The 22,896-nt window shown below is 56.1% G+C and overlaps 1 protein-coding gene across 1 annotated transcript; it reads left to right on the top strand.

Moving 5' to 3' along the window:
• The first annotated feature begins 1,684 nt into the window (after positions 1 to 1,684).
• Positions 1,685 to 22,071, top strand: LOC137167389 (hepatocyte nuclear factor 6-like). The gene is made up of 2 exons (XM_067569510.1): positions 1,685 to 2,603; positions 21,710 to 22,071. Exons 1-2 carry the CDS (start codon positions 1,685 to 1,687, stop codon positions 22,015 to 22,017), a joined length of 1,227 nt encoding a protein of 408 aa, XP_067425611.1. The 3' UTR covers positions 22,018 to 22,071.
• The last annotated feature ends 825 nt before the right edge of the window (positions 22,072 to 22,896 follow it).

Raw genomic sequence — 22,896 nt, 5'->3', positions numbered from 1 at the left:
CCAAGGACTTCTCACGGCTCGGGTAACCCTACCTCTTCAGCTGCTGTCGAAGAAAGACCGAGAGATGAACGTGTGTGACTGCTAGATTTAGATCTGTGCATGTCAGATACAGAGTCCTGTGTAGGAGAGAAATCACAGGAAGACCAGAACACGCAGTTGCAATTTCTGTACCATTTAAATTTACATCATTTTAAATGATTTCCTACCTCAGGCGAGCAAAATACAAGACCGTCAAGACGGGTGCAGTTTTGTGGCTTTGTATAGCCGAACACCCTGCGTGTTTCCACCCAGATTCTCTGGATTTGTGTAGATTCATCTGTATTTACAGCCAGACTCTGTACAGACTATTTGTGATCTCACAGAGACGGTCCAAAATACAGATAGCATGCAGAGAAAAGACCGAGCTTGCGTGAAGCCCACCGGGGACTTCGCCTGTGGGCTTGACGTGGAAGGCGCTCCGATGCCACGGTGAGGAGCGGAAACTTAAGCGACGCAGGATGGTGCATTTATGTCGATGGATACAATTATTGGGGGGGGGGGGAGGATATGAAATAGACATTTTAACCCTGCACACAAAGTGTTGCAACTAACTGCAAAGCCAATAAACACCATCTACGTCCCCCCTCCCCCCCCATCCTTCTCGGCTCTGCAGCCCGGATTCGGAGCCGGGCCCGATCGGGTTAAGCCAGGTTGCGAGTTGAGTGCACATCTGTCAGGTTTTCGGCTGGATGACGTGTGAGGAGCAGGGGAGCGGAGTGTTGGCGAGGGAAATCGATGAGCTGTAGCTCTGGGCTGGAGCAGGGCAGTATCCTCTGGAGGGAGAGACAGATCGAGAGCTGTGTGTGTGTGTGTGTGTGTGTGTGTGTGGAGGAGACACAAAGAGGATGGGGCTGTTTTGAGCTGCACCTCTTAAAAACACACCCGGCGCGGGGAGCTGATCCTGCCCCCGCAGAGAGACAGCAGCTGATCGCTGGAGCCTGCTGCCTCGCAAGCACTTGGCTGGGGGATCTCGGGGACTCTCCTAAAAAGGCTGGGGTCCAACCCGAAGCAGCAGGAAGAAGCTTTCCCCTCCAAATCCTCAGAAGCAGGAGACCCTCTGCAGAAAGCTCCAGGAAGGGGGGGTTCGGGGGGGTCTGAAACTCTGCTGCTCATCGTCATTATTATTGTGTTTTTATTGATTTGTTTCTTTGTTTATTTTTTTACATCCCCCCCTTCGACTCCCCCCAAATGCCTAGGGAAAGCTGCAGCCGGCACTAGGTAAGGCAGGTTCTTCATGAACTTTCTCACTTTGCTTGGGGTTTAAAGGGAGGGGGTGGGGGGGCAAATCCTCCCTCCCCCCCCCCCACTCCTGTCCCCAAATCCACCCCAGCCTGGGGTTAGAATGTGTCTCCTCTCTGCTCAGTTTGAAGGGGGCTTGTTCATGGGCAGGGGAAAAATCATGAGCCCCTGCCTTCCTGGGGCTGCAGCAGAGTCCAGAGCACGTTAGGTTTCCTGACCCTGGAGACAAGCTTTGGTTGCTGAATACATAGGACTTGCCCCTTTGCCTGTCCTCCCGTCCCCACCGATCCAGGCAGAGAGGTTTCCTCGGACCCCTTGAAATCTGGCTAGCCCTTCCCCACGCGCAGGAAGCACAAGATTAATGAGCCGCAAAGTGGATAAAGAGAGGATGCACTAGCCTGGAGTCATGAACGTCCAGCTGGGTTTGGAGAACGCCGGGGACATGTCCAGCCAGGAGCAGGAGCTGATGCACGGCCAAAGCCGAACCTTTCACTCCGCTCTCCCCAGACCTTCTCTGATGGCCTCGGTGCTGGACGGCAGCGAGTATCACCGGGCCGAGCACCCCCTGGCCACCTCTTTGCACCCTGGACTTGGCTTTGGTGGGGATTCGCCCACCAACAGCTACACCACCTTGACCCCGCTGCAGCCGCTGCACGAGAAGTTCCACCACCACCACCACCAGTGCTTGCCGGTGGGCAACGTGATCGGGAGCTTCACCCTGATGAGGGAAGAAAGAGGCCTGGGCTCCAGCGGTAACTTTTACAGCCCTTACCACAAGGATCTCAGCATGGGGCAGAGTCTGTCGGCCCTGCCCAGCCCTACCCTGACCTCCATGCATAGCTACAGCCACTCCGCTGGACACTTGGGCAACGAGAAGATGGTGGCGGCCAACGGCTTTGAAGCCCACCCGGCCATGTTTGGTAGAATCGACCAGCATTTTTCCAGGGAGATGTCCCCCTCCCAGAACTCCACCATGGGATCCCCCAACGGCATTGGCCAGCACCACTACGGCCAGGCCCGGTCGGACGTGAACTCCAGACCCAACCAGCCCATCTCCACCCAAACCACTGTCCTCGCCAGCCAGCTGGAGGAAATCAACACCAAAGAAGTGGCCCAGCGGATCATCGCGGAACTCAAGAGATACAGCATCCCCCAGGCAATCTTTGCCGAGAGGGTGTTGTGCAGGTCTCAAGGCACCTTGTCCGACCTCCTCAGGAACCCTAAACCCTGGAGCAAGCTCAAGTCGGGGAGGGAGACTTTCAAAAGGATGTGGCGGTGGCTGCAAGAGCCCGAGTTTCAGAGAATGGCAGCTTTAAGGTTAGAAGGTAAGATATTTTTTACGAGCATGATCAGGAACCGGGCCTGGAACAATACAGGGATATACGGCCCGGGGCCTCTTGATTTCCAAAAGAGAGAGCAAAGGTCGCCCGCTCCGTGACTCTGCTCATCTCTTTTGCAAACTGTCAGGCCTGAATAAAACAGCAGTGCGAGAATAATTACACCCGGAGCCTTGACTGCCTGGTAATATGAATCGTAGCTATTGATCAGAACTTGCAATGTACACACACACACACACACGTTCTGGGGCGGAAGGGGGTGACTGGGTTGCAAAGGAATCTCCACGTGTTTTCTCTCCAGCATTCCCCTGTATTGTTTCGGGGTGGTTTCAACATACGCACAAGAGGCTTCATTTCCTTCTCCCCCCGCACTCACCTTCTGTCGTTTATGCTGTTAAAGCCATTTTGTCACCCCCCCCCATGTCCACCCCATAACCCATTGCTGCTCCTTGCGCTACCATGGTTTAACTGAACATGTTAGCCTCCCGTTCAACATGGAGACCTGGTTCTCAATGGCTGTGTGCAATCTCCTGGGGCGTGGGCGCCTGAATCAAAGCTTACGGGAGGCTGTCTACTCACTTCAGCGAGCTTTGGATGGGGTCCCATGTATGGGGGCAGATAACATTGAAGGAATCGATGTTCCTGTGCTGACGCTATTACTGTATGGTTCGTGAGAGGAAGCTGTAGGGGAAAACATCCACCGAGGGGGAATCTACAACGCTGCCCCTTGCTACCGGTGGTAGGAGATGGCTTTTTCCACTGATTGAAAATCCCAGGATTTTCTAAAGTGGGGGCCAGAATTTTAGTTGGTACAAACCACCGTAGCTATCACTGACTTCAGTGCAGCAATCCTGATTTACACCAGTGCCCTGGTTAGGCACGCCAGCCCTGGTCAGCAAAGGGAGAAAAAGATTGCCAGGCCGGATCAGACCTAAGGTTCCATCTCTCCCAGTATCTGTCTCTGACTGGGGCCAGCCCCAGATGCTTCAGAGGGAAGTGTAAGAAACCCTGCCGTGATGGGGCAACCTGGCATAGGGGCTTCTCCCTCTAATAGTTTAGAGCTTGACTTAACTCCGGAGGCAGAAGACTCTTAAGCAGGTGCTTATTTTTAAGCACCTGCTGAAGTCCCATTAAAATGAATGAAACATGAGAATATCCGTTTGCAGGGATGGACTGTGCTGAATCGAGGCCTGGTTGAGGATTTGACCCTTATTATCCAAAGTTAGGCTGCCCAAATCCATATTTAGATACCCAAATAATTGGCCTGATTCCCCCCCACCCTTCCCAGCAGTGACCACTGACTTCCATGGGAGCTGTTGAATGTTTAGCGCTTCTGAAAACAAGGCTACGTACTTAGGGGCCTAAACATGGATTCTAGGCGCCTCCCTTCGGTCCTTCCTTTTGAAAAATCTTGGCCCAAATGGCTCTCGATGGCCAGTGATGCTTCATATCAGCCCTGCGGTGCAGGGAGTTTGCATGACCAGAATACTGCTGCTTCCCCTCCCCCCCCCCCCCGCCCCCTTCACGTTTGTGCTGTTCTCCCATCATCTTCAGAAGGGATGGTGCATTGGAAACGGGGGAAGATGGTCGGGGGGAAGGGAGGTTAAACGATGAAGTCCAATGCAAGGAAAGATTTCCTGCTCTTGGCCTGGTCCCGCCGATCTCTCTGAGTTTCCTCCCGGTGAGCCGGCCAGTGGTTGTTTTGGGTGTATGTATATTAAAGGCCATGTGACAACAGCCCTGGCCGCATCATGTGACCCAGCAGGGACCTGCATTAACAGCCTTGCTTTGCTCATTAGCAGATAAGATCCAGGCTGGCAGGAGGCTTATGGAACCACTGAGGTGGTGGAAAGAAAAAGGAGATGTTTGTGCTGGTGGTGATGATATTTAGATGTCCTAGGACTCCCCCCCCCACCCTCCCCTCCCAACTTTTATTGAAATATCTTCGCAGGAGAAGGCCTGTGCAGTCGGGAATGTCAGTAAACTCAGGGACTGAGCCACAGCGTGAAATCCCCCCGTGGCTGCAGTGAGCTTTGGATCAGGCTATTAGTTCTTTTCAAAGGCTTCTCTGTCCCGTGGCACGCTGTACTTTCCGTCCTCCGGCCCCTCTCGTTCAGGGTGACCAGACAGCAGACGTGAAAATTCGGGACGGGAGGTGGGGAGCAAGAGGCGTCTATATAAGAAAAAAGCTCTGAATATAGGGACTGTCCCCGTAAAGTCGGGTCACCAGGTCACCCAACTCCCCTTTGACCTTATCCTCATGTGAGACGTTTACTCTCCAAGCAGCTTCCTGCCAGGGCTGGTGGGAAACAGGGGGGCTTCCAAGAGGGGTGGGGGGCAGAGAAGGACCTAGCAGGCCCTGGTGCATGCCAGTCCCCAGATTATCCCGGCAGGGCTGAATTTGTCTCTCCGCAACGTTGCTTGTGACCGCGTCCCTCCAGGCCTGTGTTGCATGAGCCCAGCCTGCCGACAGCCCTCGTCTGCCTGCGGGCAGCCACCGTCGCTGGGGCAGGGTTGGGAATAGCCGCTTGCTTAGAACCAGGGAGTTACTTGCGGTTCTGGGTTAGCAACGGTGGCTTGCACCGGACTGGCCTCAGGAGGTTTGGCTGGGCCGAGAGTAGCCTAAATCCTAATCCCTGGCGTTGGACTTCCTGCCTCGTCGGGTGGCGGGATTGTCTTGGGGTTTGCAATTCCTGCGCTCCCTGGACTTGCACGTTTGAACCCCAGTTGGTCAGTTCAGCTCATCTAACCCTTCTGGGATAGATATATGGAGCGCGGTGGAGCCCGTCGCCCTTGGGTCCTTCAGCTGAGACCCAGAGAAACCCAGAGCTGATCTGCATGGATGAGAAAACCCCCCTGGAGGAGGGGAATTGCCCATGCAGACTTTAAGGCCAGAAGGGACCCGTTAGATCCTCTAGCTGGACCTCCTGGAACACAGCTGAGCTCTGGCATCTCTTCCAGGAAAGCATCTAGTCTCAATCCGCAGGTGTCAAGAGATGGGGCACGCGCCCCTTGCCTTGGCTCTTTCTTCCAGTGGTTCGTCCCCAGCGCTGTGAATATCGGGAGCCTCCGTTCGCGTTTGAATTCATCTGGCTCCAGCTTCCAGCCATTTGGGTCTCGGGCTGCCTTTCTCCGCTCGACTCACGAGCTCTCCAGGCTCTGCTCTTTTCTTCCCGGGAAGGTGCCGATACCCGGGGATCAAGTCACCGCTCAGCCTTCTTTCTGATAAGCTAAGCAGACCGAGCTCCCTCAGGCTACGTCTACACTGCAGAAAAATAAACTCCAAACCCCAGCAGTGAGTCTCAGACCCGGGTCAGCTGACTTGGGTGTGGGAGGCTTGGGCTGCAGGGCTAAAAATACCAGTGTAGACATTCCCGCTCCGGCTGGAGCCTGGGCGCCGAGACCCTCCCCTTGGTAGAGGTTTCAGGCCCCCCGTGGGAACGTCTGCACTACAATTTTTCACCGTATAGCACAAGCCCCTTGAGCCCGAATCAACTGACCTGGGCTCAGAGATTCAATGCGGCAGGGGTTTGTGTGCTGTGTAGACATCCCCTCGGCCTCTCCCCATGGGGCGTTTTCTCCAGTCCTCAAATAATTCTTGGGGCTCTTCTCTGCACCTTCTCTAATTGTTCAGTGTCCTTCAAAAATGCAGCCTCCAGAACTGGATGCAGTATCCCAGGATCGGGGAAATCCCATCTCTTCTCACTACTTCCCTGTTAACATGTCCAAAGGATGGCATTAGCCGGTTTTGCCTCAGCATCAGACTGGGAGCTCGTGTCGAAGTGTTTGTTCCCTAAATCAGCTTCCCAGGATACAGTCCCCCCTTCTGTAGCTATGGCCTCCTGTCTTTGAGTTCAATTGTTCCTTCCGCCACTGTTCAGCATCCTGCAGGCTTGGTGGTTGTTTCCACCCCAGAGGTGGCTGCATTCCAGGGCTCTGTGATATTATTATTTTTGGTTATGCGATAGGGCCTAGGAGCACTAGTCCTAGGCTGGGTCCCCACGGTGCCAGATGCTGTACAAACCCGTAATGAAGAGAGGGACCCTGCCTCCATCAAATCTTCCGCTCCCTTAGTCAAAGCTCCTGTTGATTTCACTGAGTAAGAGTCACCCATGAGATCAGCTCTCGTGTGTTGGGCTCCGAGTTTGTGCTGGCCCAGAGAACGTGGGAGGCAGAACGGACCGGGCTGTCTCCTATATCTGAGCTATTTAGCATTGTGACGCCGATTTCCCCACGGCTCTTCCTCTTTCCCTCCTGTGGCAGCCCCTACGGTGGCAACACCTCCAAACACAAGATGCCTGCAGAGCTGGCATCGGCCTTTCTCAGGGCCGGCAGAAATAGTGGCACGTCCCATCTTGTTGAGTCCAAAAGGGCCGGGGCTCAGAACGCACTTGGATCCCGGAGCCCTGCGCGACGGTGACCCTAAACGAAAGCAGAGGTTTCTTCCCCGGGCGTGTTGCCGGGGCACCTTCCGCTGTTGCTGACTTTGAAGTGGTGCCTGGCCCGGGGCGCAGAAAGATTGTGCCCTCATGCAACAGCACGCACACGTGTCACAGGAGGACCCGCGCTCATCAATCCCGCTGTGACTTGCCATTGCCGGTGGGAGGTGAGCAGACCCGGGAGACGTTCAGGGCGGTCAGGACTGGGGCCAGGAGGCAATCCTCTTTCAGGAGGAGGCTAAAGGCTGAATCTGCGGGTGGGGGGAGGGTGCAGTACGACAGGGCAGGGGAGGGAACGCAACATCAGATATTTGCCTGGGGTGAGAGACTTTTTGCCAAGAAAAGCCAGGCTCGCTGGGGTGAATGGGGGAATCTTGACTTGCACAACCGGGGACTGCGCGCAAACGTAGCGGGTTTTGCACGAGGATTGTCGTGCAATGTAAATCGGAAGCGTCGCACAGATCAGATTGCACTGTGTGCAATGACAGGGTCCCAGAAAAGCAGTCCTTTTCAGCAGTCGCTAGTCCCTCCGATAATGTGGGGCAGGACTCCTGGGTTCTTTTCCTCCTCTTGGCATGTGGGGTGCCCTGGGGCGGGTCCCTCTCTGGGCTTCTGCTTCCCCTGCATCCCCGGATGATTATGATCATTCATGCAGAGGGGTTGCAAAAGCTGATCAATGTTTGTAAAGTGCTTTAAGGTCCGGGGATGAAAAAGGAGCAAAGGTTTTTGTGCCACACCCCTGCAGGAGTGTGTGTGTGTGTGTGTGTGTGTGTGTGTGTGTGTGAGAGAGAGAGAGAGAGAGAGAGAGAGAGAGAGAGAATCATAGAATATTAGAGTTGGAAGGGACCTCAGGAGGTCATCTAGTCCAACCCCCTGCTCAAAGCATTTTAACCTCTGCTATATCATCCCATTTTAAAACCAAACAAAACCTGAATGGAAAACCAGGTTGATTCCTCCCCCAGCCCCTTTAATATAAATTTTCCAGGCCTGTGTCGGTACAGCCACATGGAAACTAGAGCCCGAGAGCCAGAAAATGAAACTGGCTAGACGTAAGCAAAGCTAGTTTCACTGTCCAAAGCTGAGTGAAGTGGAAACACAGAGCGTCTGTGATGAAAGCCAATTGTGTGCATGCGTGTGTTTATCTTAGGCTTTTATACTGTTGCCTGACACCACAGCATCAGAGCACCTTCCACATACAATCAACAGCATGCATACACACACACACACACACACACACAGAAAAAGAGAGAGGGTTTTTTTTTTAAGGAATTCGGGTGCTGAAAGATGCAGATCAGTGCCCAGTGAGAGTTTAAAAAGTGCCCATCTGCATGTTCGGGTGCCTAAAAACCTTGACAAATCTGTCGCCAAACCTTTAAAAAACGATGAGTGATTTTAGGCACAAGCAACTGGCCCCAGGGGCTCGCGATGCGGGACTGGGGCTTCTAGGTGCTGCCGCAATACATGTAATATGTAACAGGCGCCTTGGGTTCCAGATGCCCATCTTGAGACCTGATTTTCGGAGGCTGGAAACACAGCGTATCTGGAGATCGAGCCCCTGTAAGGTGTCTCAGGTGGAGCTTTCAAGATGGTTAGTCCCTTTTGCAAAAAACTGGGCCGTACGCGTGTCACTTTTAGTACAATCAGCTGTTACCCTCCCGCGGGATGGCAAGGAAGGTCATTTAAAAATATTTCTTTTTTGATTTCACTGAAAACGAGTCTCTCTTTAATATACATAGATTATTCCTGTGGATTTGGAACTGAGTCCCTTTAAAGCTCCATGGCAGATACACAAGGTCCAATCCTGCTCTGACTGATGTTAGCGAGTTTTGTGCTATTGTCTACGATGCATCAAGAGAGCTGCGTGGCTGACTCCACTGCCATTACTGGCGGGAATAAAAGTGGCAGGATTGGACCCTGTTGTGCTGCCAACTCTTGCAATTTTATCGCAACGCTATTGGTTTTTTCTTAAAGCCCCAGCTCCTGGAGTCAGGTGATGATGTAAGACTCTTGCATTGCAGCTTACTTTTTAATTTTTTTTTTTTTTTTTTAAATTCCTAACCTTTGCATTTATAGAGAAAAACTTGCAAATGTGACCCTTAAAGGCCGTGCCGTGAGGCAAGCATCAGGAGCTGATGCTTTCTGCCCTCCCCTTATGCAGCCCTAGTAGGGGAAAGTGACCTGGATGCAGGGATCCCTGATGTTGCTCCTCGCTCCTCCCCTCCCCCACGGACCCCTAGGGGAACGTGGAGGAGCAGCATTCAAGTGGGGGGACGAGCAGCAATACCAGCTGCTCTGGCATGTCGGTCTGTTTCCAGGTGGACTCTGTTTCCAGGGTTTGCAGAGGTTAGGGATGAAGAGGGCACAGCGTCAGGAATTAGGGGCGGAGCAGGAGTGAGGAGCCCGCAGGGATTAGGGGTGAAGGGGGAGCCCATGGGGGCCAGAGGCAGGCGCCCACAGGGACGAGGAGGTGGCACTCAGAGGCTTGCTACATGAATGGGGTCACCAACAGAAAAAGTTTGAGAACCACTGTCCTCGGAGGACAGTGCTTGTTAGGAAAAATACGGTAATACTTTGAGGCCGCTTCTCTGCCTGAAGAATACATAATAAAGCATCGGCCCACCCTGGACCTTAATGTGCGGTTTGACCTTTTATCTCCAGCTTCCTTAGATAAATGTGCTTTGGATTTACAAACAACATTCAACTGTGACAAGGCCCAGCCTGAGCCTCCGGAAACGCAGACCTGTCTGGTACCTGGAGCTTGGGACTAGACTGTCTTTTTGTTCCTGTGTGTGTGTGCAGCACCTAGCACATGGGGGCTGGAGTCCAGTGGCCAGGGCGCTGAACTGGGCTTCAGGACGTCAGGACCCTGCCACTGATCCTGGGAAAGTCACTTTCTCCCTCTCCGTGCCTCAGTTTCCCCTCCCACTCCTTGTCTTGTCTCTTTAGATTGTAAACTCTTGGGGGCAGGGAGAGTCTCTCACCATAGCAGTGGGAGCCCAGCCTGGACCGGGGACTGTACACACGACTGGAATACAGCTCTGGCTATGTCTGCTTTGAGCTGGACTTGTGATTCTCCGCCATGGGCACCTCCCTCAGTTTAGTGCTCCTGAGGGCTGTGATGCTTTGGTCTAATTCTGGTTAGGGGGATGCATGTGGGGGCAGCTGGGGAGAGTCTGTGACCCAGGATATACAAGAGGTCAGGGGGGACGATCTGTACGTGGCCTTCAACTCCATGACTCTAGAAACAATGCAGCTCAGGCCTATTGCTGTATAAATGCAAGTCCTGCGAAGATTTTGATTTCATTTTGCTTCTGGCCTTAGCCCTGTGAACATAAATCCTGCCCCAGACTTAAAACTCAGGTCAAATGGAGCCACATGCCGGCAACCCATAACTGGTAAAACTTGGTCACACCAAAGCATAACAACATGGAGCACGTGTCATCCATGGGTCTCAAAGGAAGGTGAGTATCGTCAGAGAGGGAAACCGAGGCACAGAGTGGGGAAGTGGGAAAGCTGGCAGGTCAGTGGCAGAGTCGGGAATGGAACCCAGGAGTCCTGATTCCCAGGACTCTAGCTACGGGACAGCACTGCCTCTCAAAGCAGTTCTGTAGCCATTTTTCACTTTACCTGTGCTTTACAGACATCAATATATCCTCTCGGCCCTCCCGGGAGGGGAGAAGGAAGGGAGGGCACACTGTGGGATAGGCCCAGCAGCCTTTCAATCAACAAACGTTTCCTCCTCTAGGCATCCAGGTCCGATTCTGTCTCACCTGGCCATTTTCCCCCGCGCAGAGCAGGGGGTGCAAAGCGCCATCGTGCTGAGTGTGTGGGGGGGGGGGGGTGATAGTGATTTCACAAGGCACAGGGCTCGGACAGCTGAGCCCCAATTCTGGAGAGCGTGTTGGGGATCCGGAGAGAAACCATCACGTGATATGACATATCGAGGGGAAAAACATGTCCCCAGCCTGGACGCCGGTCTAGCTCTGTAACAACTGCCCTGGGGAGGTGTCTGTCCCACAAGCCGCTCCATGCAGAAGAACCATGACCCAGCTCCTTACTCTTGTTAATCAGGCTCCGGGCGGGTGCAGGGATCCACACACAAAGCATAGCTTACTAGGCCTAAGACCCTGCAGAATTAAAAAACGTAACGCATTGTACTTAGTGCTACAGGGGTAGTTGAATACCGTTAATCCTCCGTAGCCGGCCAAGGCCGTTATAGAGCCTAGAGACCCCATTGGGCGCAGACACAGAGTGAGAGACAGTCTCTGCCTCAAAGAGCGTAGGCAAGATGGATGAAAGGTGGGAGGGGAAACTGAGGCACAGAGCAGTGCTGGGCCGTGCCCAAGGTCACCTCCCAGGCCTGTGGCAGGGCAAGGAATAGAACCCAGGACTCCTGAGTCCCGGTCTAGTGTCTTAGCCATTTGATCCGAAGGGCGAGTAAAACTATTGGAGTCTCATTGGTCAGGAAGTGTAAGAAAGTTGCCGTGCCGTGAGCACGGTGCTGTCACAGCTTTGCTGGGAAGTGGGGGGAGGTGGCTGCTTTCTGGGGGCGTTGCATTAGAGGGTGCACAGGTCATGAAGGGCGTAGACCGCCCGTCCCTTCTCTGGTACCCGCCCCAGCACCTCCTGGCTTGTGCATTTCTAGGCAGAAATCCATACGCCCAGGGGAGTCAGGCTGTCCCTGCCGACCAACTCTGCTTCCCCCGACCCCCGCCGCAGTGAGGCGCGACGCGCTCCCTTTGCAGAATCCGCTCAGGAACGTGAGTCCCAGACAAAACACCCTGCCTGGGCCCTGCTGCTGCAGAGGAATCGAAGAGCGAAGCTGGGAATTGACAGCGGCAGCAGCAGCTGCAACTGGGCTGAACAGACTAGGCTGGAAAACAGCCTAGCTGCCCCTGCTCCCCTGTGTAACTGCACCGAGCCGGCTGTGAGGACCTGAGCCAAAGCCGGCTGCAAACAAGGGAGACTGGCTGGTGTGTGAAACCAGTGGGAGATCAGAGTTGGGCCGTCTCTGGATCGGCTGCCCCTGGAAACCAGAACCCTGGAAACTGTTTCCCCTGCCCCACACATCTCTCCTCCCCATGTCTCTCCCCCCTGCTCTGGTGGAACCCTCTTTAGGGGTCCAAGTCTGGTCTCCACCGCCTGCTCATCCGGGACCCAAAGGTGTTGCCCTTTGATGGCTGCCTTGTGTGAAACGAGTTGTTGGTCTCAGCTCACCTTACCAGAGGTGCAAAATCCAGCGCCCCGATGAACCCCTTCGCGGTGCCCCCAGGGGGAAGGCAGAGGCCCTGAAATGGCTGAATTGAAATGAAAAATGCGTGTGTGGTGGTGTGTGGGGGGGATCTTCATTTCAAGGCAACTCAGAACGTCCAGTGGAATTTGTTTATTTTTTGATTCAACGAAAAGAATGGTTTTCAGTTAGAATCTAGCAGGATTTGTTGGGGGGAGGTTTTGGTTTGGCCCCTGAATCAAAAAATCCCGCAGTCGCTCAGTGTTATTTTGAAATGCAGCAGTATTCCCGGCTGTAGTTCGTCAGGGCTGGAGGAGCATCTGGAAGCTGCCTGGCGGGCGGTCAGAAGAAATCACGTAGGAGCTGTGCTTTTCTGGTCCACCTTCAAACATCCCCAGAGAGCAGACAGTATAACAGCTCTCCACCTTTGTCACAGATGCCCCTGTGATCGCAGGGTCTCGTAGCACTTCCTTAGCATGTTAATGAAGTCATTTGTGGTAGGGAAGGGTCAGCACCCCCATTTTACAGATGAGGAAACTGAGGCATGGAGTGGGGAGGGAGATTTGCTTAAAGAGACACAGGAAGTGAGTGGCGGAGACGGGAAACCCACACAAGAGCCGGGGATCAGACTGGAGTCGTGAGCTCTGTTCCCAGGTGCACCAGTTGCTTCTCTTCGGTGAACTCCACTTTCCCCAGCTGCAAAATGGGGCAAAATATTGAGCCAATATCGCATGCTGCGGCAGCTGCTGCTCTGTCATCTTAGACTCTGTGCAAATTCCAGCTGTGATCCAGGAGCCGCACTTCAGGGAGCTGAGTAATTAGCGAGCGGGGAGCCGGCCTAGATTTGAGGGGCAATTAGAGCCAGGATGTTGGTTGGATGGAAACAGAGACAATCGAGAGGCCGGCTGGTGCTGTGAGCAAGGGCCCGACTAGCCCGTGACTTAGAAGCTGTCCCAGGTAGGATCAAGTCCCCCTTCGGCCACAAACTTCCTGACCTTGGGCAAGTTGCTAAGCGTACGTCTACACTGCAATTAAAACCTGCGGCTGGCCCATGCCGGCTGATTCGGGCTCGAGTTTAATTGTGGTGCAGATGTACTCTCAGGTCGACCCGGCCAACCCACCTCCTCCCCAAATCCATGGCAATGTGTCTCAGCACCGGGGTCCACAGACGTGCTGTGGCACTAAAAATAGTGGTGTGGATGTTCCTACTCAGGCTGGAGCCCGGGGTCTGAAACCCAGCAAGAGAGGTGGGTACCCCCTGGTACGTCTACACTGCACTGGAAACCTGGGCTGCAGTGTTGCCAAACCTGCGTTTGAGCAGCCGCGCTGCATTCTCAACCAGGGTGTGCAGTTGACGGGCTGTGCGTCTCGCAGTGTCCAGACTGCCCTGCGCAAACCTGACTCGGGTCTGCGGCTTGAGCTGCGTCCACACTGCAAAATGACGGGGCTTGGATCTGAATTTCGGGGGGGCTCAGACCCACCCCCTAGATGGGCCCTAAGATCTGGGTCCTGAGGGCTTGCTGACCCAAGTCAGATTGATTTGTCTGTCGACAGATGGGGGGATTTGGGCTCAAACCTGAGTCTGAGCCAGGTTTACAATGCAGTGTAGACACACCTAGATCTAGATCCTGAACGGTATTTTACACGCCCAATTCTCACTGATTTCAGTGGGGGTTACCTGACTACACACCTCTGCCGATCAGGGCTTTAGTCTCTCTGTGCCTCAGTTCCCCATCTGTACAATGGTCATAATAGCCCTGCCCGCCTCCCAGGGGAATAGGGAGGATAAAAATGGTGAGGTGCTCAGGTACCGCAGTGATGGGAGCCAGCTGGATAGATCGAACCGCACTGAGTGCTCCGATACTGATCAGCGCGCCATGACCTACTGATTTGTTATTGTAGGGTCTCTCCTGAGCAGGCTTGCTCACATGGGGTTGTAGGGTCACTGAGCGCTGGGAACGCTGGCTCTGCCCATGTGGTGATGATGTTCCAGGGAAGGCAGGTCAGCTGTGGAGGCAGCGCTCACTCTATCATCCCTGGAGCAGTAGAAAGCCACGGGGGTGCAGCTATGTTCCAGCAGGATAACGCTAAACGTTGAGCAAGGAGAAGCCCCGAGTCAGAGACTTTCACTAAGTTACGCAGGGCAGATCTCTGGCCCGATGGCTTCGCACTGAACAGAGAGCAGTGCCCTTTGGCCAGGTGATCCCCGGTTCCGATATTTCCTGTCCGTGCTTCATTTGTGCCAGGGCTGAGCCCCGGCACCACCGGCCTTTGCCGCCTCAGTTCTGAATGTACAAAAAGTGCTTGAGCCCCGGCACCGCTTTCATTACACATTGAGCCCTGCCTCCGGGCCCCATTAAAGCAAGGGAGCAGGGTTTAGCGATGCAAGCAGGGGCGCCTGGGAGCTAGCCTTCCTGGGTTCTAGTCTCCGCTCTGGGCGGGCAGTGGTGTCTTGTGGTTAGAGCAGGAGACGTGGGCTGGAGGACTCCTGCCTTCTGTTTCCAGCTCTGGAGAGGAGCATGATCTAGAGTCAGGGCCTGGGCCTAGGATTCAGGACTCCTGGGTTCTATTCCTGGCCCATGAGTCCCCTGGGCAGTAGCTTCCCCCTCTATTTACCCATCTGTACTACATCGCTCCTAAGACCCCGTGGGAGGGGGCTGGGAGGTTCTTAGACTCTCTGAGCCAGTCCAATGAGAAGCACAAGGTAATGTTGCAATCCCTGGTACCCTGCTTCGGCAGGGCTGGTACCAGATGGCCATGGCAGGGACACAGACTGGCTGGCAGGGTAGGTGCCAGGGTACATCAGGGCTGCAGAGACCCATGCTCAATCCCGGCTGCCATGGGGAAAGGGAGGAGGCCCGAATTCCTTGCTGGTTTCCAACCCCTCCCCCTCCCAGGGTGCTTTATTTAAGGGAAGCCATTGATTTTTTTTCTCTCTCTCTCTCCTCCTCGCAGTCAGAAAGTGAGTGCCAGTCACAAGCGAGTAGTCAACTACCCACAGTTCCCTGCTCCCGATTCCCTGGGGGGGCTTTTCTGCAAGGGAAGCATTGATTTTTGGATTTGCCAAAATTAGCCCCTCCGCTTGCAACCCCTTCCCCCCTCAGCCTTCGTTTATCGGCTACGCAAAGTGGGGGCAAAATTCTCTGTTGCTGCAAGTCCCCTGGAAGTCAGTTCGTGTTCACACCACGGCTCTGGGAGCGGCCTGAGTGTGGGTGTAGTTACACTACCCTGACAAGATCCATGAATACGAATCAGACCCACCAGAGAGGGCAGAGATTCTGCCTCTCCGCTGCCTTAAAACCCAGCCGGACAATCTCGCCTTCCAATGCATCTTTGCCATCCTTGGCTGCAGGGTAGCCATGGTTGCCAGAGTCCTGGGCCAGCTTTCGCCACAATGCCAGCCTTCCTCTGGGCTCCCCCAGAGACATCAGACCCTTTGGACTCAGCTCTATCGTCTCCACGGGCCCATGGCCTTTGTTTAACTCGGTAAGATTTTGTATCCTATCGGAGATGCTTAAGGGAGGGCATTGGCTGTTCCCAGCATTCCCGCTCCTCCAGAGCTGAGGACGTTCTGCCTCCGGACGCCAACGGGCTGGAATCTCCCAGCTGTGGGTCTTTGGGGGCTGAGTCCAGTTGGGAAAGGATTTGCCATGGGGGTTTTTTGGGGGGGCAGGCAGGAGAGGAGAAGAAGTGACCTTGAAGGACAGCAGCTCACATGGGAGTGACGGGGAGCAGGTGCAGCGAAAGCAGAGGGAGAGAGGCCGTGCTGAGGAGCACGATTCCCCCGGGTTACAGGCCCCCGAAGCCCTGAGGACTGCCATAGAGCGCAGAATTCGCTCTCCTAGGCGTGAAAGTTTGGGACCTGATGCCAATTGACTTGCCCCAAAGCAGGCACAGGTATAAATGACTGCTCCAGAAACAGGGTAGCCAGACCCCTCCAGGCGTGAGGGAGAAAGGTTTCATCCTTTCGTTGGACATCGACTCTCCTGGCCCCTCGCCCAGCTTGGTGGGTGGGTGCTGGTTACCCCCGGTCCCCGTGTCTGGACAGGATCCTACCGATCTGCCTGCCCTTCCCCATTGCCATGGCAACCCTCGCAGGGTGATTTGTCCGTGCAGCGTGATTCACGGCCACTCTCCAGGGCCATTTTTCCCCCTCGCTGCAGCATTTGTCTCGGCCATCGACAAGTCCTAAGCGTTATGTCACCGGCTCAGCTCATAGCGCTTCTGTCCTGCTGCCTAGGTACGGGACTAGAGCAGGGGGGATGGGCTGGACCCCCTTCCCTTCCCCCCGGGGCATGAGGGGCACCCGCACCGAGAGAACAGGCTGCTCTGGTCTTTTAGGCCAATCGTAGCTGCAGGGCTGGGTGTTCAACAGCCCCTCAGGGTGGTTGGTGCCAATCCAATGGGATTTGAGTGCCTAAATCACTTAGGCATCTTGGGCGCCCAGCGTGAAATCTTAGGGCCAAAATTCTCCTCTCAATCACACCCTTAGCCCCCTGCTTGTTAATACAGTCACTGCCCCCGCCTCTTGCGACCTGCCAGGGCTTTAGGCCTAAAACTCAAAAGCTCCTCGTTCATGCCAACGCCCCTGTCAGAGGGACTCCTGCCCCGCTGAACTCCACGGGCGCTTGGCTGTTGATTTCAGTGGGGCGCAGGACTTTAGAGCCTGATTTTCAAGGGGTGCTGAGTCTCCCCCCAGCTTCCGCCGGGGGAGGGGGGGCGGGGAGCGGCAGCTGCTCAGCACCTGGGAAAAATCAGGCCTTTCATTTCCGCCGATCCAGCCGGCTTGTGAATTTCCTGGTGTGGGCACGTTGTGAGGGTGCCAGCGGAGCTGTTATGGGACCAGGTGGGGACCAGGTGAGGGGGAGCTGGGGAGCAAGCTGGGGGCGGGATGAGACAGGGGTTGTGATTGGAAGTGGCTCTTAACAAGAACAATGCACAAAATGGGGCAGGGGTGGGGAGAGAGACAGACAAGCAGGAGAGTTCCTGTGCAAAGGGCTTTGAGATCCTCGGATTAAAGATGCCCTGAAAACAAACTAGCGGCGGCTGGGCACTCTCTTGCTTTGAAGCAGGCGGCGCTGCTCTCCGGGGGCTGCTAGGCTAGGAGGGGACCAATCCAGACGGACAATTCCCGTGGTCCTGCGGTTATTAATTAATTGCCACTGCCCGGCCCAGAGCCCAACGCCTCTCCCTTGAAATGGGAGGGCGGTCAGAGGCTGGATCTGAGTTTTTGGGGCTCGTCAGACCATGTCCTGGGTGGGGTCTTTATGTGCCAAGCTTGGACCTCCCACCACACACACACACACACACTTCATTGCGGACACAAGAAAGCGATGGGGCGACGTCTCCTCCCAGACTGGGCTGTTCTCAGACTGGAGATGGAGTCTGGCTCCATCTCTTCGGTGCTTCTTGTGCATGGGAAAGAGCATCTGATGGTGATGGGGAAACGGCTGCCCCCATATGCTGGAGCAGCTGGTGTGGTTCAAATCAGGCAGCCGCAGGACCAGATTCGGGCATAGGAACTATAGCCCCCAGCTCCTGCGATCACTTGAGGGGAGCAGGAGTGAAGAAAAGCTTGGAAACGTGACCAATGCCTGCCTGAGTCTGCAGCCGGCTTGAAACGCTGGCTCCAAGAGGCGTGAGCCCATGCAGCTTAACTCTGAAACCTGCTGCACCCTCCAGGACGGGGCAGGTCCACACCTGGGGAGCGGGCTACGGGGGAACCGCCTGCACTGTGCATAGGGCCCTGGATCGCCATCATTTGGCCCGGCGCATGGGGTGGAGATCAGGGGGAGAGCTGGGTAATAACTGACCGAGCAGGGGGCGTAATCTAAACCAGCATAGCCAGGTCTCTGGTTTCTAACACGTCCCCGTTCCAATCCCCTTCCTCTCCTCCTGAAAACGCCGACCGAAGCCCGGCCCAGCAAGGGTTAACGTGAAATAGGTTGTTTGCAGACGGCGCTGCTTGGATCTGATCAATATTTTCTATCAGCCGGCAGCCCCAGACGAGGAGCCAGGCGGGGAGTGGGCTGGGGTGGGGGCTGGTTGGGGACAGGGGGCACGGAAGGAACCGGGCGGGGGGGGGTAGGGAGGAGGGAAAGGCCGGGCCCTCACGTTTCACAACCGCCAGACAGACCCGTAGATCATCGCCGTGTACAGCGCTGCCCTGGGGGAGCGAGGTGCCCGTGCAGCTGGCCTGGTGGGCATGCAGGGCAGGAGGCGGCGGGCCAGGGGGCTTTCAATGGACAGGCCCCGGGCGCTTGAGGGTGGGTTTGCTTTTCAGGGCGGGTGGTGCTGTCTATAGTCGGTGCGGGAGGGGGGATCCCTCTCACACACACAATCCTGCCTGTCGCCAACCCTTAGCCCCCCGCTAGCCCAGCCCCGGGCTCCCCACACGCACGGCTCTGCAGATGCTCCTCACTCCTGCCCTGTAGCTTTCCTCACCCCCTTGTGTCCGAGGCCCAGCTGGCGCGGTCAGGGCTGAGGTTATGCATCCACAGGGACTTAGGATTCTCGCCGGTCGTTAACTCACAGCCAGCTCCTGAGTCTCCCCGCGGCTCTCGCCTTTGTGCAGCGCGTGGAATGAAGCTGAGCAACGGGCCTCAGGGGACGCATGTGGACATGGGGTGGGGGCGGCTTACGCAGGCTGGACCAGCCGGTGTGTTCTGGGTGAGCGTGGTTGGCACGCTGGGCAACATCGCTAGCTCTCCGGCCGTTGGGTGCTTAAAGTCCCAGCTCCTGGAGTCGCGTGATTCTCTCAGTCTCTCGGCTTTCCTTGTAAAACCTAAGTGAGCTTTCTAGCCCTCGTGGCTGCTTGAAAACGGGACCCCCCGCATGGCTGTGACACCAGGAGACGAATCAAAAGAACCCCAGGATTGTTACTGGCTTAAAATCGCACGGTTCCTAAGCCAAGCTCACCATGTTGGAGCGCACGGCGTGAGCAGGGCTGGATTTACATCTTACGCGCCCCTAGGCACAGCATTTTCAGTGCCCCCCCCCTCCGCCTACGACTGACCTTTGTGTTTTCTCTGTGGGGGAAGGGGAGAAGAGAGAGGGGCCAGCTCCATGCGGAGGACAGGAAGAGGGGCTGGGGCGCTCTGCTCGGCCAGCTGCAGGCAGGGTGAATATGCTCACCCCTGGACGCCAGCTTCCGGCCTGGCCAGGGTCTCAGGGGGAAGAGGAGGCGCAGGGGCAGAGCCAGAGTTCTGGGGCTCACGTGGGCCCCCAAATGGGCTGGGGCCCCGTTGGCCCGTGCGGGAATCCGCCACTGTTTAGCTGCCCCTAGAACGCCGGTGCCCCTACGCCTACCGTGCCTAACTGGAAATCCCACCCTGGGCGTTGGGGACGTTGCAGATTGTACCGACACGTGCTGGGTTTGCTGGGCAGCATGCCTATACCCCCAGCTGGGCACAGCCAGCGTAGCAACAGCTTTCCCAGCCTGGGTCTGCTGGGTCTCGGCTCAGTTTGTTTCCGGCCCCAGCTAATCAAATCCCGCCGCGCTGCTGCGGGTGCACTGCTACCCTGCTGGGGCTTGCTTACAAAGGGCAAGTTTAACTCGAGCCAAAGCCTCCAGTCCTTCAGCTAGTCCTTTGCGTCGCTAACGGGCCGTCATCATCCTCACGGCCGCCCCTCCAGAGCTTCCCGGTCCATTTCCGCCCAGCTGCAGCTTCCCGCTGTAGGTCTCCTGCTGGGAACTACAGAACCATCTTTTTATCCTCCAGCGAGCGACTGAGGCATGGGCATCCAGCACACCTGGCCCCTGGGCCCTCAGGCCCAGCTAAACCAGGCACGGGGCGGCCGGATCCAGCTCCCAGAGCCAACCTTGGAACAGGGCTGGTTGAGTGACCTTCAGGTTGGTCCAGTGGTTAGGGCTCAGGCCTGCTTTTCAAGAGGTGCCGTTCCCTGCTCTGCGACAGCCAGGGGCAAGTCGCTTAGCTGTGCTGTGCCTCAGTTTCCCCCTCTGTACAACGGGGGCGATCGCCCTGCCCTGCCTCGGAGAGGGGGTGGGTGGGTCAGTCCCTTAACGCTCATGAGGTGCTCGGCTCCTCGGCTGAAGGAGACGCATCGCAGATAAAAGCGACCGCTGCCCTGGGACCCCCCCCCCTCGCATCGATCCAATGTGTGCCTGACGTCCCCTAGTCTCGCCTGTGCCGTGGCAGGGAGTCGTCAGTGGTTTGCTGGATCGCAGCATGTCTTAGCGGGGCCCTATCGATCCAGGAGCATGGCCCATGAAGCCCTCGGCTGAACGTCACCCCTGCAGACTCCCAAAAGGGTGCGGCCTGCCTTCCAGCTGGGATCTGTGACTGAACACAGCAGCATTTAACATCTGTGTCCCGTCCCGTCCCCCCGCCGGCCTCTCGCCCCATCACTGGGCTCCCTTGGCCCGACCCATCCATCATCCCGAACACGCCTCTTAAAACGCCTGATGCAATATTAATGGCGGGCAGCCGCTGGGCCGAGGCTGCCGTGAAATGAAGTGGCGGTTCTCCTGCATTATCGCCGCCGCGCTTCCTTAGCTGTAAACGGTTATTGAAGCTGGGCCAGCGGTTAATCACTCAGAGCGGGTGGGGAGGCTGCTGTTACAGGTGCCAGGCTGCAGTTTCCTGGTGTGTGGAGGGGGTGGGGCGGTAGCCCTTTAAATAGCGTGTAAGCCCCTAGAGGTGCTCACTGTGTTCTATGCGCTAGCCGGAGTAGCAGCCTCGGTAGCTAGGACTGGCACAAGAAAAGGGTCCCGCTGTGCCCATGTGGTATCAGCACAGGTTGTTTCAAGAGCAATAGACACATCAGATTGGCACGGATAGAACGGACGATGCCAGGGCTGGCATACCCCAGAGAATCGAGGTCTCTAATGGGGGCACGTCTCATTTTCCTCTATCGCGATGTGACCTCAGCTCCGGTGAAAGCTACTTGATTGGCATCCCCAAATCTAGAAGGCCTCCATCTATCCACAGAGCACGGGCGGTGGGCGGGCAAACTTCCTCAGTGTTTTGCCCCTGGGGCGTTAATTTTACCTGCTCTTCAGCCGCTGACCTCACTGCAGGAGTTGATGGGGCGGGAACCCTCCTCCTTCAGGGCAAGCTCTAACAGGGGGTCAGGAGGAAAGGTCCCACGGGGCGGTTGTCCCTTCGTTGCAGGGTTTCTGACACCGGGGAAGCTGGAGGAACCCTGAGCTAATCCAGGCGGGCAGGTCCCACCCGGTTGGGTTTGCGGCTGAGGCTCTGGAGCGGGGGGCCGGGGACTCCAAGCAGCGTGTGGGAAGCTTGCCAGTGTTTGGGGGTAGAGGGAGGATTCCAGTCTCCAGGGTTATTGGCTGGGCTCATTGCCTGGCACTAAATCCACCCCACCTGCACGGTCAGCTACAGCACCTGTAAGCGGCCGCTCCCCGCTTCTCTGACAGCATCTCCTCTTCTCTCCCTCTGCCGCAGCCTGCAAAAGGAAAGAGCAAGAGCAAAGCAAAGCCGACAGAAACCACGTCCCTAAGCGGCATCGCCTGGTCTTCACGGACATCCAGCGCCGCACCCTCCACGCCATCTTCCACGAGAACCAGCGGCCTTCCAAGGACCTGCAGGTCACCATCGCCCAGCAGCTGGGCCTGGAGCTCTCCACCGTCAGTAACTTCTTCATGAACGCTCGGCGCCGCAGCCTGGACAAGTGGATGGAGGAGGGGCGCCCCCCGTCCTCGGGTGCCCACGCCCCCAACACCTCCTCCGCCGTCACTTGCACCAAAGCCTGAGGGGCAGCCGGGGCGCCAGACCGGGGGGCGCGGGGCCAGGCTGGTGTGAACTGGGTGGGGTTTGATGGGGTGGGGCTTTTTGTTTTTAATTTCTCCTCTTCGGTCGTTTCTTTCCCCTTCCCCCTGCTGGGCTTTTTCAGCTGTTTAAATAACGCCCCCTCCGGCCTGGATCCTCAGCCACCACGAATCAGCCCCTTTGCATCCAGTGAGGCACTGCTGATTTACCCCAGCGGGGGGGGGCCCTGACTCCCATGACATGATGCTGATTTACCCCAGCTGAGGATCTGAGCTAAAATAATCCCAGGCAAGATCCTCAACTGGGTTAGATCAGCTCCTTTGATTCAGGGGGGCCCCCCCCTGATTGGCACTGGCTGGGCAGTGGTTCCCGTAACTGCCTGGGAGGCAGGAGAAGCGCGGGGCTGAAGATTTGGGGGCCTGGCGGAGGGTGGGGCTTGCGGCTCTTTAAAAAGTGTTTGTTCCAGCCGGCTGATTGAACCCGTGGTTGTTTCTTGTTTGGAAGATGGTACAGCCCAGAGGTGAGCCGCAGAGCCAGGACTCCTGGGTTCTATTTGCCCCTCTGAGAGGGGTGCAGTGGGGGGTAGTGGGTAGAGTTATGGAGGGGGAGCCAGGACTCCTGGATTTGGATTTTGGCTCTGAAGGGGAGTGTGGTAGCTAGTGGTTACAACAATAACCTAGCAGCCCGGACTCCTGGGTTCTGGCCTTGGCTCTGGGAGGGGAAATGCCATCTAATGGAGAGTGCCATTGACTGGGAGCCAGGCCTCCTGGGTTCTGTTCCCGACTCTACCACTGATTGGGTGCATCACCTTGAGGCAAATCACCTCCTTGTCCTGCGCCTCAGTTTCCCCACCTGTCTGAGCT

Source organism: Emydura macquarii, unplaced genomic scaffold (assembly GCF_026122565.2).
Source record: "Emydura macquarii macquarii isolate MOO-44397 ecotype Brisbane River unplaced genomic scaffold, CSIRO-AGI_Emac_v2 contig_2924, whole genome shotgun sequence".
Lineage (NCBI taxonomy): Eukaryota > Metazoa > Chordata > Testudines > Chelidae > Emydura > Emydura macquarii.
The sequence above is the reverse complement of the archived record's forward strand: the minus strand, read 5'-3'. Positions and strand labels throughout refer to the sequence as shown.